The 19,019-nt window shown below is 44.9% G+C and overlaps 1 protein-coding gene across 1 annotated transcript in view; it reads left to right on the forward strand.

The window, feature by feature from the left end:
- The window catches only part of EGFLAM (EGF like, fibronectin type III and laminin G domains), a 189,438-nt gene that overhangs the window by 149,512 nt on the left and 20,907 nt on the right, over nt 1-19,019 (forward strand). The window contains exons 14-19 of the mRNA XM_056112223.1: nt 10-135; nt 3,979-4,222; nt 7,664-7,775; nt 10,317-10,433; nt 13,324-13,504; nt 18,796-18,819. Coding sequence (XP_055968198.1) covers nt 10-135; nt 3,979-4,222; nt 7,664-7,775; nt 10,317-10,433; nt 13,324-13,504; nt 18,796-18,819 — 804 coding nt within the window. The remainder of the gene's footprint in view (nt 1-9; nt 136-3,978; nt 4,223-7,663; nt 7,776-10,316; nt 10,434-13,323; nt 13,505-18,795; nt 18,820-19,019) is intronic.

The raw sequence follows: 19,019 nt of genomic DNA on the forward strand, positions 1-19,019 counted from the left end.
TGTATTTAGGGGAATGCAGCCGAGGGATCTGTGACAGAACCTACTGCATCAATGATGGCATCTGCATACCATCCAGCGCTGACTCCTACATTTGTCTTTGTCCCCTGGGATTTAAGGGTCGACACTGTGAAGAAGGTGAGGAAGAAGTGAAGGGCAGGACTGTTTCTCTTTGCAGCTAATTCACATTGATGTCATTTTTCACTGGTCTTTAGCAGAGCCCCATACACTTTTATGGGATTAACATTGCTTGGTTGGGAGTGATGGAGAATTTTTTCCCCAACCAGTTCCAAGTGCTTTGAATGTCAAAGTGTTAAACAACCAAAGTTATGTTCCTCTGAAGATGCTCCTCAGCAGGACATCAGTGGGCTCTACTTGGCCCTCAAATAACATTGACCACTTTTATTAACAGTGAGGTCACATCAGACTGGATCCTTAAATTTTATTTTTGTTATTGGGTCATACCTGGTTATACTCGAGGCTTATTCCTGGCTGCACAAAGGGATTCCTGGGAGGGCTTGGGAAACCTTAGGGTTGCTGGAGATGGAGCCCTAGTTGGTTGCCTGCAAGACAAATGCCCTACCTGCTATACTATTGCTCTGGCTCCAAATCCTTAAAGTTCTGACTGTTTCAAAGGAGAGGTTGGAAAAACAGGCAAGAAATAGTAAGAATGAGATGGACAAACATGATCTTGTTTCTTTTGTCTGCCATTCTACTGAGTTAGTCTCCCACTTAGTATATCATAGAACAAGGACAGCTGTAGTCTATAAATATATATGCAAACACCTGGGCATTAAGTACACATGTATACACAAACACACACTCATCTAATAATGCAAAATTGGGGGCTGGAGAGATAGTCCAGTGGGTAGGGCACTTGCTTTGCAGGTGAGTGACCCAGGTTAATCCCTGGTACATATGTGGTTCGCCCAAGTCCAACGAGGAGTGATCATTGAGCACAGATTCAAGAATCAGCCATGAACACAGCTGGTTGTCTGCCCCACCCCTCCCCCCAACCCTATATACAAATGAAAACAAATTTATAAAAAGGAAAGTTTGAAAGATAAAAGTCTTTGGGAATCCAGGAGACCAAGCATGTAGTTTAGTTTTTAGGCCATGCCCAATGGGAAACCATATGTGCCCAGGAAATAAAATTAAGGTTACCACATGCAAGGTAAGTGCCTTCACCCCTGTACTATCTTTCTGGCCTCGCTAACTTTTCTACCAGTCATTCAGATTTTAAACCCAAGATACCATGCTGGGGAAACCCATTTTTAGCCCAAGCTATAATCTCAAATCTCCTATCACCTAGCAGAGAATGTATGAGTCAGAGTTAGGCTACATTGTGTCTGATCTTCCCCTTGCTCCCTGCCTGATGCAATGGAGGCTGATCCCCTTTCACATTGTACCTCACTATGATGGAGGGTCAATGAAGGTCTGGGGTGCAGTCAGATAATACCACACAAATTCCATTGGCAAGAATTTACCTAGCAGCAAAGAAGCTGAGACATGCATTTTGTTTTATGATTTAAAAATCATTTTTTAAAATTTAATCACCATGAGATACATAGTCACAAAGCTTTCATGATTAGGTTCCAGTCATATAATATTCCAACACCCATCCCTTCCTGAGTGTACATTTCCCACGACAAATGTATTCAGTTTTCCTCCCACCACCACCATTACCCTTCCCTTCACCCTACCCCATCCCACCCTGTCTGTCTCTCTGGCAGGCACTTTTCTTCTTATTCTCTACTTTGGGACATTATGGTATGCAATACAGATACTGAGAGGTCATCATGTTTGGTCCTTTACCCACTTTCAACACGCATCTCCCATCCTGAGTAATCCCTTGAACCATCATTGTCATAGTGGTCCCTTCTTTATCCCAACTGCCTTCTCTCCCAGCACTTGAGGCAGATGTCCAACCGTGGACCAGTCTTCCTGGCCTTTGTTTCTACTGGCCTTGGGTGTTAGTAATTTACTATGTAATTTTTATGTCCCACAAATGAATGCAATTATTCGATGTCTGTCCCTCTCCTTCTGAATCATTTCACTTAGGATGATACTCTTCATATCCATCCATTTATAAGCGAATGTCATGACTTCATTTTTCCTGCATAGTATTCCACTGTGTAGCTATACTGTAGTTTCCTAGTGTGTAAACACAAAAAGACAGCCATTTTCTCTCCCTCCGCCTGCGTTCAGTCGTCTCAGGCCCTTTCCCCACTCCAGGGAGGTCGATGGCGATAGGTAGGCGAAGGAAGGAAACGAGGGCCAGGCTGGTTGGTCTTAGTAGCAGTTTATTACAAGGAAGTTTATCCCATAAAAGAAATTTATGTCATGGAGGGCCCAAGTTCTCTCAGACCATCACATCCAGGTTCTCTCAAGCACATGTTCCTCCAGAGAACCGCGAAAATCTCCTTATATAGATGATGGTACCTCTAAAGGGTGCAATACAGTGATGTCATCAAAAGGAGTTACAGAAAAAAAAAAAAAAAAAAAGGAGTTACAGAAAGAACATTGAGGCGGCAAAACATACATTGTTTCTTTACATCTGCAGGTCAGTAATTTTGGCCTCTGGAAAGAAGATACAAAATCAAGACTGAAACCTTTCACAAGCATTTTCACAAGCTACAAGCACTTAGGTAAAGGTAGACACAGTAACAACAAAGTCTCCAATGGAGACGTTACTGGGCCCGCTCGAGCAAATCGACAAGCACTTAGAATTGTATCCCAAAGACCAATCTGCTAGAGCTTGGAATCTACATCTCAAAGATCAGGCCTGGCTAGCACCTGAGATATGCATATCTAAGACCAGCTAGGTTTCTGTGAGAAAAGGAAAGCTGCCTCTTACAATATTCTGAAATTATTTACTGAAGGCAGTTTGAGAGGGAAAAATGTTCAGCCTCATCCAAACTAGTCAGGACACATGGGAAAGCTGCTTCTAGGACAGATTCTCATTTAGCAGATCAACCCACCCTAGAATGGAATCCCCTGAGTGGGTTTCTCCTCTCCTTGTCCAACAAACATATAAGCATACATAATATAAATCATTTTGTATTAACACAGTAAGAAATACTTTAAGCTTATAGAATTGCTCTCCTAGGGCCATCTCGATCTCAGAATACAGTGCTCAGGCCAGATAGTCTTTCCTATCCCTAGCAGGGTCCTAGTCTCATCGTTACTTTTGGACCATGACAGCATTTGTCTATGATCAAACTCCTAATTTATAGTTAAGAATCGTGGCACTTTGGCCTGGCCCATCTCGATGCCAGGGTAGCACATAACTTACCGCTTGCCCCGGTTCCATCCAGTCCCTCATCGGGGCCCTGCTTTTGGGGGTGCTAGGAAGTGAGGGCAACTGAGGCTTAAGTTAAGAAAGCAGATGCCCGGGAGTGAATAATATTCAAAGCCAATTAAATCCTAAGTTACAAAGTATAATATTAACAGTCTTCCTGTATGTATACAAAAAGGACATTGCATTAAAGTAAACTATTCAAAAGACAAAAGGAGAGGAGAAAGGCAATATTAACTTACAAGTTCAGTGTCCTAGAAGGATCTGACCTCAAAAATTAACAGATTCTGATTAGGGGAAAAAGCTGATTAACTAGCTGGGGAAGAGAGCACAAAGAAGTGGTTACAGACAAGCAAGGAATGGGAGTGACTCAGGAGCACTGTGATGGGTGCCACCTGATAAACCTAAGCTCCTTGTATTCCAACACCTAGCTCTGTGCCTACAAACAAAAGAACATAGGTCTGTGCTAAGGGGGTAGCTCAGCAGTGGAGCACTTGCCTTGTATGTGTGCAATCCCTGCCACAGCCTCAAAAGTAAACTGTACTTCATGGTGTCTCTCTAATAAAAATTTTAAAAAAAGAAATTTAAAAACTTTAAAAAAATTAAAAATAAAAAAATTTAAAAAATGTAAAAACCGTGGTTCCACCATGGAAGGATTTCTAAACTCCTGCTTCTGCTTTCAGCTTTCACCTTGGTCATCCCACAGTTCAGAGAGTCGCTAAGATCCTTCGCAGCAACGCCGTGGCCACTGGGGCCTGAGCGTTACCTTTCCTACATGAAGTTTGAGATCATATTTCAGCCAGAGTCGACAGATGGTGTCCTGCTGTACAGCCATGACAATAGCAGCAAGGACTTCGTGTCCATCACCTTGGCAGGTGGCCATGTGGAGTTCCGCTTCAACTGTGGTTCTGGCACTGCCATTCTAAGGTACATGCTGTCGGGTGGTCATCGACCAGCACATTGCCTGGGTCAATCCTAAGGTGGATGCACAGCAAGTGGCTAACAACTGGTTCAAAGCATTAGCAGTTATTGAGTAGAGAGAACTGTCCTGAGAGACCTCACTTTATTTTATTTGGAGAGAGGGTGGTTTGGGTCACACTCAGGTATGTTCAGGCTTACTTCTGACTCTGACCAGGGATCACACCTGGCAGTGCTGGTGATACCATATGAAGTACCAGAAATAACATCCAGGTCAGCTGCTTGCAAGGGAAGCTGCATAGCCCCTATACTATCTTTCTGGCCCCAAGGGAACCACATTTTAAAGATCAGCCTTCATCTTTCTTTCCCATATGCTTATTTCTTTGTGGTTGATTTCTTTGCAATCAAAACTATTTCTTTGTTATTTAACAAGTCTCTCCCAATTCGTTGTATAAAGAACCTGACCGTGAGTGAATCATCACCCACTGCAAACCCTCAGTCCCTACCTGTGTGCTTGGTGTGACTGTGTGAGGAAGGAGCAGTTTCAACCGGACAACAAACCATTGCATCTAAAGTACTAACTGAAATCTATAGAATTGGTTCTAAGTGGTGAAATCATCCCTCTGTGTAGTATTTGGTCCTCTCCACTGACTCAGCACATCGGTTATTCCCATTCGGCATGATCTGGACATCTCTGTAAATCACTTAGGGCTTCTGCTTAAAGGCAGATATTTTTCTGATGGGTATATGCCTGGCTCTTCTTGCTGTGTTCATGGTATCTCTTACCTTCCACCCTGAGGCCAACTAATCTAAAGCAGATGTTGTTCTTGTTTCAACATTTGTCAAATTCATCTTTTGAAACTCAGGGATGTTTTGTTCCATTGTGCCCTGAAGCAGAAAATCAGCTCATTTGTTGTTTTGAAGGAAATTGCAAACTATATTCAATCATTATTCCTATTGCTCAGTTGTCATGTTTAGTGGGAGTAGGTGGGTGAGGCGTTCCAAGTCCTGAACTGCTGGTCCTTTGTCATGGCTGATGGAAAGTGCTTGCTGCATGAGGTCGAAACTGTCCTTAAAAGAATCAGTTCATGTTTGTCCCTGTGGCAGAATCGCTCACATCAGTGTGACAGCTTCCACCTTAGGGAATGGATGAGCAATTGGGTGCTGCTAGTGATGCAAAAACATCCTATGTCTCAAGAAAACTTGGGTGGGTATTTATTTGGTGCAATTTGCATATGATTATGCAAACCAACCTGAGCAATTCCCTTAGAACTATTTGTCAGACTGAGAGGAAGACACCTTGAAAGTCCCTTTGTATTTTCACAGGGGGCAAAAGGAGAGAAGGAAGAACGGGACTCATTCCCCTCCCCTACCTTTGCAGTGACTGAGGGTCACAGGCACAAGGAACCTCTGAAAACCCAGAATCTTTATTTCTGTAATTCTGTGACTACTTTTGGCAGAATGTGTATTTTGATAAATAACAGCACTAGAGAGATAGTACAGCACATAAGATACTTGCTTTGCATGTAGCTAACCCAGGTTACATCCCTGACATTAAATATTACCCCACAAGTTCTGGAGTGATCCCTGAGTACAGAACCCATGGTAAACCCTGAGCACAGCCAGGTGTGGCCCCAAAAAACAAAAGCAAAACTTTAAAATATAGGTTAGTTGTTTTCCTGCATGCCAGGAAGAGGCCCTGGGAGAAATTTCTTGTGCAGTAGGTGTGATGAAAAGAAGACAAGTGCTCTGGGGCCCCACAGCCATCTTCTCCACTGCCCCATCTCCCCTCTACTGGGACCAGAACGCATAATCACCCTGGAGGCTGCAGACTCCCTTTGGAAGATGTTGATTTTTGAAAAGATTTCAAAGGCTTCCTGCTTAATTAAGAAATTTAATAGAAGTCTGAACTTCAAGAAGTCATGTGGTTGGTCAGAATCATTTTGATTTTTGATCTGGAGAGATAGTACAAGGGTTAGGGCACTTACCTTGCTTGTTACCAACCCAATTTTGATCCCTACATAGTATATGTTTCCCTGAGCACTGCCAGGAATGATCCCTGAGCACAGAGACAGTAGTAACCCCTGAGCATCGCCAAGTGTGGCCCCCAAACAAGCAAACAAAATATCTTAACTTAGAGAAATGATAAGGTTGCCACATCTATTAATGAATTTGATTTTAAAATAAAAAAGAGCAGTGAACCGAGTGCTGGGTGGCAGTGATCAATAGAACTGTCAGAAGAAGGTAGCATATTGACAGGAAATGGCCTCGAAGGATGAGAACAGGTCTCAGGCACTGTTCGTTATGGTGGAGATGGACCCGTTGAAAAAGCAATACTCATTTCTTTATAGCATATTGATTTAGCCAAGGTGATTAAATTCTAATTGCTAAGGACAAATCACAAAAGCATTTGCCAGAGCAAAAAATCAAGTGAGGGGGTGGAGACCTTTCTGTAATTGGTATTCCTGATGGTTTTCTAAAGATGATCCAGGACCAAAAAAGTAATTGGGAGGTTCAGTGAAGGCCAGCAAGCAGATATCATTAGAAATACAAATGCAGTAATTCTATTTTTGCACACTCCACTTTAGAAAGTTAAAAAAAAGAAAAGAAAGAAATATGTAAAGATCCTATTGATATCATTTAATGGTAAGTAGTTTCCACCTTGAATTAATAACTAAATTTTTAAAGTGCTTTTATCTTTTCAGTGTAATTGACAGCAGCACAGAATCTTTCTTTTACCATAAAAACTTTAACATATAAAAGACTTTAAAAATATGATCAGTAGACATCCTTATATCCGCTACCTAGAATTTGCACTTGAAACTGGCTCCATTTATTTCTTACTTATCAAACCATCCTTAGATCTCTGTCGATGCACCTATCATAATCTGTCTTATTTTTCATACCTTTCAAAGGGTGCCGCTAGCATCAATATACTGAGGAATATTTTTTCATGCCATACTCTGCAATATTTTCTCCTCTTCAAAGCTTGTATGCAATTAAAATCACATTTACCCTCCTGTCACTTCTCATCTCACAAACCAGGCTAATCTGACCTGCAATTATTTATTTCGAGAATAGATAAAAGAATAAATACAACACTTTACCAATTAGTGAAGCTAGTTCGGCTGTGTTTTCTGAGCAGGATATGTTCTGTCTCTCCCCCCACCCGCCACCCCCCACTTCCCGTAGGGGGACACATCTGGCAAATACTCAGGAGCTACTCCCAAGTCATTGTTCAGGGTTTGCTCCCAGTAGTGCTCAGGAGACCAGGTTGTGCCAGGGGTTTAACCCTGGCCTTCCACATGCAAAGCCTGCACTCTAGCCTTTTAAACCACCTGACTCAGATTATCCTCTTTCTATCAAAGGGCCTGAGGCATCCCTGTTTCCAACCATTTCACCAGTGCTGTACCAGTGAAGCTAATCTCCTTGGTTTCCTTCTTTCAACAGGAGTGAAGCACCCATCACCCTGAATGAATGGCATGAGCTACGTGTATCCCGCACAGCAAGGAAAGGCACTTTAGAGGTGGACAAGCAGAAAAAAGTGGAAAAATTGGCAGCGGTAGGATACCCTTTGCTCTTGGTGCTTAATGTGAACTGTGCAGCTATTTTTTTCCTGTCCCGGAGGGATGGAAGAGCAGCAGGGTAGCAGGGAAGCACGTGCATTCCAGGTTGACCGCCTGACTCTAAACCCAGCTCCCCTCGGAGCAAACTACTTCTTTCTCAACTGTGAACTGAGTTTCCACCAGTGGTATGGTTGCTGCAGGGTTAAAGTGAACCAATACAAGAGCAGCACTTAAAATCCCTCCTGCTGTCCGCAGCCCCGGCCTCAAGATCATGCTAGTATGGATCATCTTGGGCTGGAGATAAAAGCTTCAGTAGGGCCAGTGGTCTGGGGGGAGGGGGTCCCACATCCACAAAAGAACACAAACTCTGAAACCAGACAGTTGGGTTCAAAATCCAGCTCTGTTTACTTACCAGGCATGAGAAGTCAGACTGGTCCCTTGACCTTCAAGATTGCATTTTCTTATTTATAGATGGGAATGATAGCGATAAAATAACAGCACCTCTTGCAGAGTGGTGAGAATTAGAACAACTACACAGCACTGCCTGGCAAAGGGTCAGGGTGATATGTATTATTAGCTGCTAGTTGTACTGCTCTGGCCTCAAAAGCACAGAATTTCTACTCGTTTTTAAGAGTCTTGATTTTATTTCCAAGGTCATGTTCAAAAACATTCCAACATTTTTAAGATAAGAGATACTTACGTTCGACAGTGACCTACTCGAATTCTACACACACACACACACACACACACACACACACACACACACACACACACACACTTTACAGTTTCATAAAATCCGGAAGGGCTCTGGTTTGCCAGAACAGACTGGTGGGGTCTATTTGCTTCTCTCTTGAGGCACACTGCTGGCATGGTGGCTGTGGCTCTGATTCTGATCAGTAAGAGAGTGACCACCAAGGATTATCATGGGCTACTGAAGGCAGCCCTCAGCTCAGGAGATCCAGCCACGCTCCCTGGATACGACCTTGACTCCGTGTCTTTTTGGTCAAAATTCTCTGAAACTGCTTTGACCCTGCACATCCCCTTTCCCTTATTCTCTTATTTTAACTTCCCCGAAGAGTGAAGAGCTAAACTAAGTGGTCTCTGGCCTTGTGTGCTGTCATTCCCAGCCTGCTTGGGAACTCTATCAGGCTCCAAGGACCATATTTTACTGCATATTGTCACAACCGCCTCTTCTTTTTTTTTTTTTCAGTCCAAAAATGTCCCTATGACTTTTTTTTTTTAATACTTCACATCTGGTCATACTCACTTTCTTGGCGGGGGTTGGGGGAGGAAACATTGATAAAAATCTATGGTGATTATATGATAAAATATATTATTTTCCTTCCTGAAAGTCTTTCTTCTTTGAAAAGCCTCCTCCCCCCACCTTCCACAACTCTGAACTGCTAATTTTATCTAGCTGGCCCACGGCTTCCTTCCTAAAACACAGGCCTGACTAGTCTCTCTGTTGTATAAAACCTTGGGGGTGAAATATAAATTCCTGTCCAAGAATAATCCAGGCTTTTCTGACCTCTGCCTTTGCCTACATTCCTTCCTCGCCCCAACTTTACCCCTTTATCTGGCCGCTACATTTCTAGCTTCCTTGTCTGCTCTTCCCCTCTGCATGAGCCCCAGCCCCCACCAAGCCCACCCCTGTGTCCATCCACCCCCACATTGCCAAGCCTCCCTGTAACCCCTTCCCAGTGGAAGCTTTGCAGGGCAGGAACTGGGCGATATTTACTGTTATTCATCCAGCACTTAATGCCTGTGTATTAGTAGCTGCCCAATCGTATTTTGTAAATCAATGAGAAAGTGCTCTCATGATGTATTTGTTTTACTGATGATTGAAGCAAACAATAATTTTTGTGAAAGTATATTTATTCCCACAGATCTCAAGTTATAATTGGTCTTTGCCTGTTATTTGGGGATATTGGAACATTTTGAATGCCTGCTCATGTCTGAAGCATTTTAGTCACAAAATAGTATACAACTTGTCATCTTCCAGCCATGGATGCTTGCAGTACTCTGGGGATCAATAATAAGAAATTCTCCCCAAATCTGGAAAATGAAAGTTTACCGGCTTCCTTGATTAAGGGGGATGCCTCCCACCCGCTAGGTTTTCGCTTTCTTGGAAGGCCGTTCGATTCCCAGCATCCCATATGGTCCCCCAAGCACTACCAGGGGTAATTCCTGAGTGCAGAGCCAGGAGTAACACCTGAGCATCATCGGGTGTGACCCCCCCCAAAAAAAGTAAAGAGACTGTCTCTTCCTTGCTGTTTCTAACCACAACCTGAGATCTGAACAATAGTCACAAACAAATCCTGCACCTTTCTCACTCACACTCAGTTCAGATTGCTCTAAGATCTGAGCTGCAGGACCAGAAGATTAGAGCGCTGAATAAGCCTGCCAGCTTCTGTCCTAACACCATTCTTTAATCTTCTGACTTTCGAGGACCTCAGAGGATTATAAGGGACTGATTTCGTGGAGCTGGTCCTCTTTTCTAAGCTATACTTTCCCCCCCACCCCCTATCTCTCGGCAGGGAAGCTTCACGCAGATAAAATGTAGCTCCAACATTTTTATTGGCGGAGTTCCTGATTATGACGAGGTGAAGAACAACTCTGGTGTCCTCAAGCCCTTCACGGGAAGCATCCAGAAGGTACTGGTGTCATGGACTCTTGTTTCTGGTGGGACTCTGATTGCAGAACCTGGTGCTTCTTCCTGCAGCCTATAAAGCAGCTTTGGAAAAGGGCTGGGGTTTGACTTGCAAATGATCGTTCATCATCCAGCTTCCCAGTCCCACTTTCTATAACCCCTGCCCCTGGGTCTGTACTTAGCAGGCGCTGGATGAATGAAACTCAGGGAACAGGCATTTTCTCAGCAAATCTACCAACATATGTGAAGGCTGCTGCAAAGCCGGGGCTGTGGGTCACTGTAGATATTCTACAAAACAGAAGCAACCTCTGGAGGCCCAAAGCACTCTTGTCTCTGGACCTTCCTGTGGGGTCACTTTACAGGAGCCACAGCAATGATATAGCAGGTAAAGAGGCACTTGCCTGTAAGCCAACCTGACTTCTATCACCTGATACTCTCAAAGGTCTCCCAAGCACCACCAGGAGTGATCCCTGAGCACAGAGCCAAGGGGAAGCCCTGAGCACCACTGGGTTAATCTACAAAGCAAAACAAACATTCTGCTAGTAAAAGCTTGCCTCCCCTCCTGCTCTCCTCTCATTCTTCTCTCGGGGCTTCAGAGAAAGACTATGGAAAAGACTATGTTCTGCCGGCAGCAGGTGTGCAGGTGGCCCCATAGCCCAGATTTCTATAGGAACAGCAGTGGTAGAAGGTGAATTTTCAAAAGGCTTTGGTTCCTGGATGCTAATCTCATCCTGTCTCTTTTGACAGCCAAGCCAAGAATAGAATGTGGACTATTGATCCTTTCCAGTGAGATCGACAAAGATGAGAGAGAGGAGACAGTGCTAGCACTCTGCACAGTGGGTGCTGGAAAGAGCCATGGGACTTTCCCAGTCAATCCAAGTTCTCCCAAAGGGACTGAGCCCTAATCAAGGGGCTGAATGAAGGTTTTCCTGGTGGCTATACGCTGATGTCAGCCATGCAGGTCAGACCACTGACCATCCCTGAGGGAGAGATGCCCCATTGAACCATGGTTTTGGATTCTCACTTGAAAGCAGGCTCCACCCTGCCTCCCATCCCCCACTTCATATAGCATGCACTTCCCTCTTTCCTTCTCACTTTCTGGAAAAGCCCCCCCCCCCCCCCCGCCCCCCTCGAGTCATTGGCTGCTCTGGATCCTGCCTGCCCTAATGGTGCATTCTGAGCTGCTCCCAAGCACACATGACTCACTTTCATGGTCCTTTCACTCACAGTGTGACAAGGGGTGAGAAAGGCTGATCTAGAAAAATCCTGGTAACTTTCCAGGAACTTCTGAGATTCAGGACTGGGGCAATTTCAGCCCTACCCTCCAGACACCTTCCCAAATAATCAAGCCTTTGGAAACAGGATCCCAGTGGCAGGAGGGGCAACTGCTCACGTTTCAGTCCCCCTGTAGGGGGCCTAGGAGGTGCTCTTTTATCCTCAGTTCTGTAAAGCCTGAGGACATGAAGACACCAACAGTCCTTGGGCAAGGGCGAAAAATGATGCATCCATTCATGTGGGTTTGGGGAACCTGAAAATCTCTTCTGGTAATTCACTGGCTTTGCTGAAATTCCATCTCAGGGAATTGGGGCAAAGAAACTGCTCAGTACTGCTCAGTGGGTGGAAATATGCACATCAGGCATAGAATGTTTTCTCAGTTCTTAGTGGGAGAGATCATGAAGGGGATAGCATGCTTGCCTTGCATGTTGTCAATCCAAATTTGATGCCTGGTTCCCCCAAGCACTACCAAGAATGATCCCTGAGCAAAGAGCCAGGCCTGAGCCCTGAGCGCAGTCACCTGTGGCCCAAAAAGCAAATTTAAACAAAAATAAAAGAATGTGTTCTCAGTTCCATTTGATTTTGTTGTTTTAATGGGAATGAGGGAAAGAGAAGAGAAGTGAGGGGGTCATGGAGAATGGCAGGAGTATCAGGACTAGCTGGGTCATGGCGCTGGAAGAAGGAAGATAGATGGATAGCCAGAACACACCAAGCTTCTCTTATGCCACCAAGACCAATCACTCCCTCATAGGTTCTTATAGCCTAACTTGGGGGATTGTTTCCTTCCAGCTGGGTTTGACAGCAGAGTTCTGAGCCATAGCTGCATCTTTGCATCTTCTGGAAAGCTTTGTCAAGTGACCAGGGATGGAATCCCAGCCTCTCAAGCAGATCTCAGTAGGGTGGGGCTATTAGTGTGTGTGGTGGGAGGGTGGGGGACTGGATCACACCCTGCATTGCTACTGGTTGCTACTTGGGGGATGATGGTGCCAGGGACCCTATGAACACTGGGCCTCCTTCATGCAAAGCACGTGCTAAAGCCCTTTGAGCCCTTTCAATATTCCCATCAGTATATTTCTTCTCTCCTCCCCATCTTTTCCCTCCTCTATTTTCTTTTTTTTTGTCTTTCCAGCCATCCCCTGTAGTGCTCAGAGCTTACTCCTAGTTCTGCACTCAAGTATCACTCCTGGTTGGGTTCACAGAACCATCTGGGGTGCTGGTGATTGACCCCATTCCTGTACTCTGCCACTATCTCCAGGCCCCTACCCCTATTAGTATACTATTCTTGATACTTCCCAGGTAGACTGCAACATGCTGCAAGGTTGATAACCCTCTTTTTGTAGTCATTGGACCTTCTTTAGGAGCTCCCCACCAGAGTGAGCAGGTCTTCCTGATCCAGAAACTGTTTCTCTCCTAATTCCTCCCCCACCTGCAAGCACCAAAGCCGTCACCTCCAGTCCTGCATCACTTACCAGACTGTAATAACAGGAGCCAGACCTTTCTCCTTTTTAAAGCGCCCTCACGCCACAGAATTCCTGCAAGCATCAGGCTCAGGAAGGTTTCAGAAGACTTCAGTGACGTTTTCTGAACGCCTGAATTTCTTTCCATTTTCTGTCCTTCAGCTCATCATCAATGACCTAACCATCAACCTGATGCATGACCTGACAAGGGGTGTGAACTTGGAGAACGCAGCGCACACCTGTGTGGTGAATCCCTGCCACAATGGAGCCAGTTGTCAGCCCAGGAAGGAGAGATATGACTGTGACTGTCCCTTGGGCTTTGAGGGAAAACACTGCCAGAAAGGTACCTGGGGAGCTGCTGTAAGGACCGCCCTTTCCGGGAGGGAGGGCGGGGCCATCACTCTTAAAGGTGTACCAGCACCGTTCTTTTTAATCAATAATTTTAATCACGTACGAGGTGTTTAATTATATATACATCGCTATAAGTATTTACTCATTAAAATAACTTCAGTACTTCTGTAACAGGAAATAAATAGCTTCTCCATCCCTCACCCCCACCCTCCTGACTCCTTCCTAAGAGTCCCTCAATGATCTAACACATATAAATGGTAATTTGTGTTATCTGTTATCCCACACGTTCCCAGGACCCCTTCCAACCCCCATCTGAGCCAGGACTTCTCCAGACAGGTGGACACCGGACACTGGTGCTTAAGTAGCTGAAGAGAGGAAAATAGGAGACAAATATTTTTACAATGCTTTTATCCTCTTTCTGTGTGTACTGTCAAAAACAAAAACAAAAAACAAAACAAAAAAAAGAAAAAATGGAAAATCTTGTACAAAGCCAGAAGATATTCACTATACCTTAGTTACTCCCAACACTAGTATGGTAATAACCTTTGAATAGTGTGACTTTCCATGCAACCTAAGGTTTCTTTAAAACTCTGTTTTTACATTTGTAAAATGGGAATCAAAAACAGATGTAAACTCTAACAGATTTTTACATGTCAATAAAAAGAAAAATAAGGTGACATATGTCAGGCCTTTATGAGAAGGCCTGTTAGGTAATTGATCAAGATTCATCATCATTGCCATTGGTGTATAAAGAAAACTGCCTTTGCAGGTGCTGTGAGCTACTCAGCTTCCAACGTGCCCTGGTCTGAGAGAGGGCAGGTTGCAGGCCAGGAGCCCTGCAGGGCTGAGCTGTCAGCTTGAGCTCTTGGGAGGCAAAGGTCAAGGGATCTGCTGTCTAGAAGGGTTTTCTCATGATCCCTTTTGGCAGGGCCACACAAACTACCTACTTCAGGATATCAAGTTGAATGAGTCAAAAAAGGAAGACAGGCTGAGAGAGAACAAACAGCGAGCCTTAATGAAGGAATGTGCTTTTTCTCTTTCCTATGTTTTCAGGTTCCTGATTTGTATCCGTCTTAGAAAAAATGAAAGATGCCAATTTGCCACTTGGAAGCCTGAGTAGTCTTCTATTTAAATGAATTTTGAAATCTGCCTGACAAATCATGTGACATGTGATTTACATGACATTCACTTACCTCACTCTTGTGATGATACCCCCACCCCCCACCTGTGATCTAACCTGATGACAATTTTCATGGTTTGGTTTATAGCGTGTCCTTGGGGAGATTTTGTTCTAGAGAGACCCGTTCGCTTAGAAAATTTGGTTTAGGTTTCCTAACGCTCCTCTTTGACCACAGATCAAGGCCATTCAGTCTTGCTCCAGCCTTCCAATGCTCACGCTAATAGTCTAAAGTTCAGGATTAAATAAGCGCTTAGCTTTAGGGGTGTAAGGAAGAAGGAAAGGGTCATTTGTGATCGTATTAGCCTTCATTTCCTTCTACAGAACATCAGGCAGAAGATATAAAGTGCCCTCATTTAAAGCTTCCTAAGTCTAGGCTCAAGGTCAATGTGCAACCAAGCAGAGTGAAGGGGCAGTTTCTGTGAAGAGCTTGGGCTTCCTGCCAAGATCCAAGGGATGGTTGGTGGTAGTGGTGGTGGGGTTTGGGGGAAGAGGCTGGACCTTTAGGCTTCTTTTCTTGCAACTTATTAAGCCAGAGCCAAGATTTTATACCCAGGAGATCTTTGTGCTATGGTCAGAACTCTAGTACTTTGGGATAAAAACAGTGCTCACTGCAAACCATCAGCCTTTGTTCATCCCGAAGAGTCTTTGTGAGAGGAATAGCTTTATCGCCTCTGATCCTGTCCTGGGTCGGACCAAAGAAGATGAATGGGGCTCAGAATCTAGGGATGAGCTCTCAAACAGGGCAGTGGCCATGCAGACTGCTGTCACATCCGGGGAGAGAATCCGGACCTGGGGCAGGGAGGGGAAGAAAGGCAGAGAGGTGGGATCTACATAATTCAACAAAGATGCAAAAGTATATTCCAAAAATTGTGGTAAATTCTTCATGGGAAACACTAGGGATGTTAGAAGCCGCCCTTCACTGCCAGAATCCTATCTAATCCAGCAAGGTTTTTTTTCTTTTATTTCTTCTTTCTTTCTTTCTTTCTTTCTTTCTTTCTTTCTTTCTTTCCTTCCTTCCTTCCTTCCTTCCTTCTTTCTTCTTTCTTCTCTTTTTTTTTGGGAGACAGGAGACTCCCAAGACATGTTAGGAGATACTTAGCTAACCAGGTTCTTCTTGGACCCACAGTGTCAAGGGTCATCGGACCAGCCAGCCTGCTTTTGCTTGAACTGGGGTTGGTTGCAGGCAAGACACAGGTCCTAACTCCTGTTCTAGCTCCTTGACCCCTTTGTGTCTTGATAACCAGATCATGCTTCCAAAGCAAGATGCCATCCCTAATATCCTCCCTGGAGGTACAATTTATCCCTTTGCATTGAATGACATGTTGTAGAAATCCCAGCACCACTTTCATTTAATCCATACTGAGGGACACCTCCACTAGAAATTTGGTTTTCGAGTTCTCACTGGCTCTAATTTTCTTTCAGTGTGCTAGAGAATTATGGGCAAGCAGACAAATTCCATTAAAGCTTTAGTTAGAAGATTTGATCCTTGTCCTTATTTAGGTGGCACAAGAAGTCTAAGGCTAGAAGCCCAGACAACTCCTGGGTGGATTTGTCTCAAGGCTCCCTAACCATTGTGATTTCAGGACTCCTTATTTGGCAGGGTCAGAGACAGGAGAGCCTGAGCCCAGACAGGAGTGGGCATCAGAGTACTCATGGGTTCTGGAGCAATTCTCAGGACCCTGCAAATCCCCTATGGCCACAGAAGTTACAAAAATCAACAAGTCTCTCTGTTCTAGCCACTGGAACCAGATAGGCCGGGGGAACAGAACAGCAGGGTCTTCTAATTCCCAACCAAATTTTCTTTAGTTGGGGGCATAGCCAGCAGTGCCTTGGGGGCTATTCTCAGCTCTGTCCTCAGCTCTGTGCTTGGGGTGTGCATGGGACCATGAGGAACTACAGCTTGACTCCAGGACACCCATGTGCACTCAGCTGATTGAACTCTATCTCCAGCCCCCAACAAAAATCTGCAGTCTCTCATCCACTTGGGCAGTCTTTCTGGTGCTTTCTTCCTCTTTAAGCCTCAGCGTCCCACAAAGCACCCTAATATCTACTCATCTCTTCTCAAAAAGGTATGCTATCCTTAGAGACTTCTTTCTGCTTCTCTCTGCTCATTCAAATCCCCCCTGGGTATCTCAGTTCTGGAGAGCTTTTGTATCAAAGTGAGTTACTAACAGGCTAAAGCAAAATTTCACAACACATACGTAAAGAGGGTGATACTTCACAGTCAAATAGCTCGTATGCTCTGTCCTTGAAGCCTGTATAGGCTTTGTGTCTAAGAATCTAGGATGCTGTTCCTAGAGCTTCTCCCAGTTTATAAGGACTCAGGATAATCAGGGGAAGAATTAAGGTCCTTTTTTTTCTGACCTGGGAACATCGTGGATGTGGCTGGTATAGGACTGGATAGGACGCTAGGTGGCGGTGTTTCTCCATAATTGGCCTCACTAGTGACACTAATTGCTGCTGGCACACATCTGGGATGAGGGTGCTGAAAGATGAGATCTGGTGCGATCAATCGGTATCTACCACACAGGCAACGTCTGGGATGTTTTAGATCTCATCTAGTAGAATCATATCATATTTCTGGATGGGAATTGGGTGCCACTTTTTTTTGTCCACTAAATGGAAATATAGCTTCCGTACATGAAGGCTCTCCTTTCTGAACATTCAGATTATTAACAAACACAAGTGGAGAAGAAAGAGTGTATGTGTTTCAGGCATTTCTCTTCTTTGCCTGGTACAGCAGTAAACAATGGTCCACATGTGGGTGTTCAGGCAAGATGTTGGTCTGAAGATAGTCAAAGTTTTCCAGTGTGTCGAGAAAATTTTTGTTTGCTTCCTTTGAGAAAGCAGTCTACTAGTACCAAGAATTCTGCACCAAGTAGAACTGTCTAGTGGAGGGGGTGCGGTAGGGGTGGGGGTGGGGCGACTGCTGCCTGGCAGAGCCCGAGCTGCCCCTGTGGAAAGCAAGTGTTGCCTCAGGCTCAGGCTGGGGCCCCACCCAGCAGGATGTTGTGGAGAAGAGCTCTGGGTGTTGGGAAAGCCCGATTACAACACCCCCAGGTCTTTCACTGAGGTCCTGTGACTGGACCACAAAGCCAGCTCCCTTCAGTTCTCAGAGCCCCTTGGGAATGAAGTCCCTCTAGTGGAAAGTTTACTTTGTCTGAGGCTGATGGAGTCTGCTAGTCATTGGTGTGTGTGGGTGTCGATGGCGTTGTGGGGGAGGGATGATGGCCCAAGCTTTCAGGTGAGACAGAAATGGAAAAAAAAATACATTTTAACTCATGCATCCTGAAAAATGCCTTTGCCACAGAGAAAAGACAAGATAGAAAAATGTCTGCTACACCAAATTAGGATCAAATCTAATCCTGTTGTTACCGCTTGAACCACAAAGGTCCAGAAAGGGCTCAGTGATCACTTTCAGCTCTAGTCTTTTAGGCAGGTATTAATATTTATCCCTACGTGCCAAGGATTTATGCTGCCAAGGATACTTTTCCCATTTTGGCATTCACTGCTGTCATTTCTTGACAACTGCTCTCCCTGCCTTTGTTATCACAAAATGACCAGGGCTCCAGAACTTTGCAAACAGGCAGCAGAGGGTTGGGGCGATCCACTTTTTCTGCTATGGAGAGGAAAGGAGACGACCCGGTAGCTTATTTATATTTTTTGCACATGCAACCCAGAGCCAAGAAAAGTAATACTCGGGACAGGTAAGTGATTATTTCTATGTGAAGTTTCTCTAGGTTTAGAGGAAGTGGGAATTGTCCGTGCAAAGGCAGGGAAACTCCCAAGTGTAGGCTCCTCCTTGGAGGTACCTTCTTGGCCCTTCTTTACCTCCCTCCACTCAGCCTGCCATGAAACCCACACTTGGAGAGGTGAGTTGACCGCCTTGAATCTGATCGGGGTGAGAAAAAATATCGTCTCTGGTGGCTTTATGTTCATGGAGGTGCCTGGTCCCTTTCCTAAGAGGATGTGCCAGGTTTTGGACACAACTTTAGGAGGGAAATGAAACCAGTTTCCAGGATCCGCGATCAGAGCCCCTAGACATTTACAAGGACTGTGAATTTCTGACTTTCCTTGTTTTGTTTCACGCTGGCACCGGGCAGAGTGTGGGAACTACTGCCTCAACAGTAAGTACAGGAAGTCCTATGAGGAGCAGTGGGGACACTCTGGGCAGTGACCAGGGTGGGCACTGGCTGGGCTGCGTGGGCCCAGTGCATGCCAGCCACAGCAGAGGGTAGCTCCGGTAAGACTCAGACCCCACCACCAGACTCCTGAGAATCCTCCATTCCAAAGTTCCAGCCCCAAGAGGCTCTTGGCTTGACCTGGG

The sequence above is a fragment of the Sorex fumeus genome, unplaced genomic scaffold, assembly GCF_029834395.1.
Source record: "Sorex fumeus unplaced genomic scaffold, SorFum_2.1 ptg000015l, whole genome shotgun sequence".
In the NCBI taxonomy this organism is placed as follows: Eukaryota; Metazoa; Chordata; class Mammalia; order Eulipotyphla; family Soricidae; genus Sorex; species Sorex fumeus.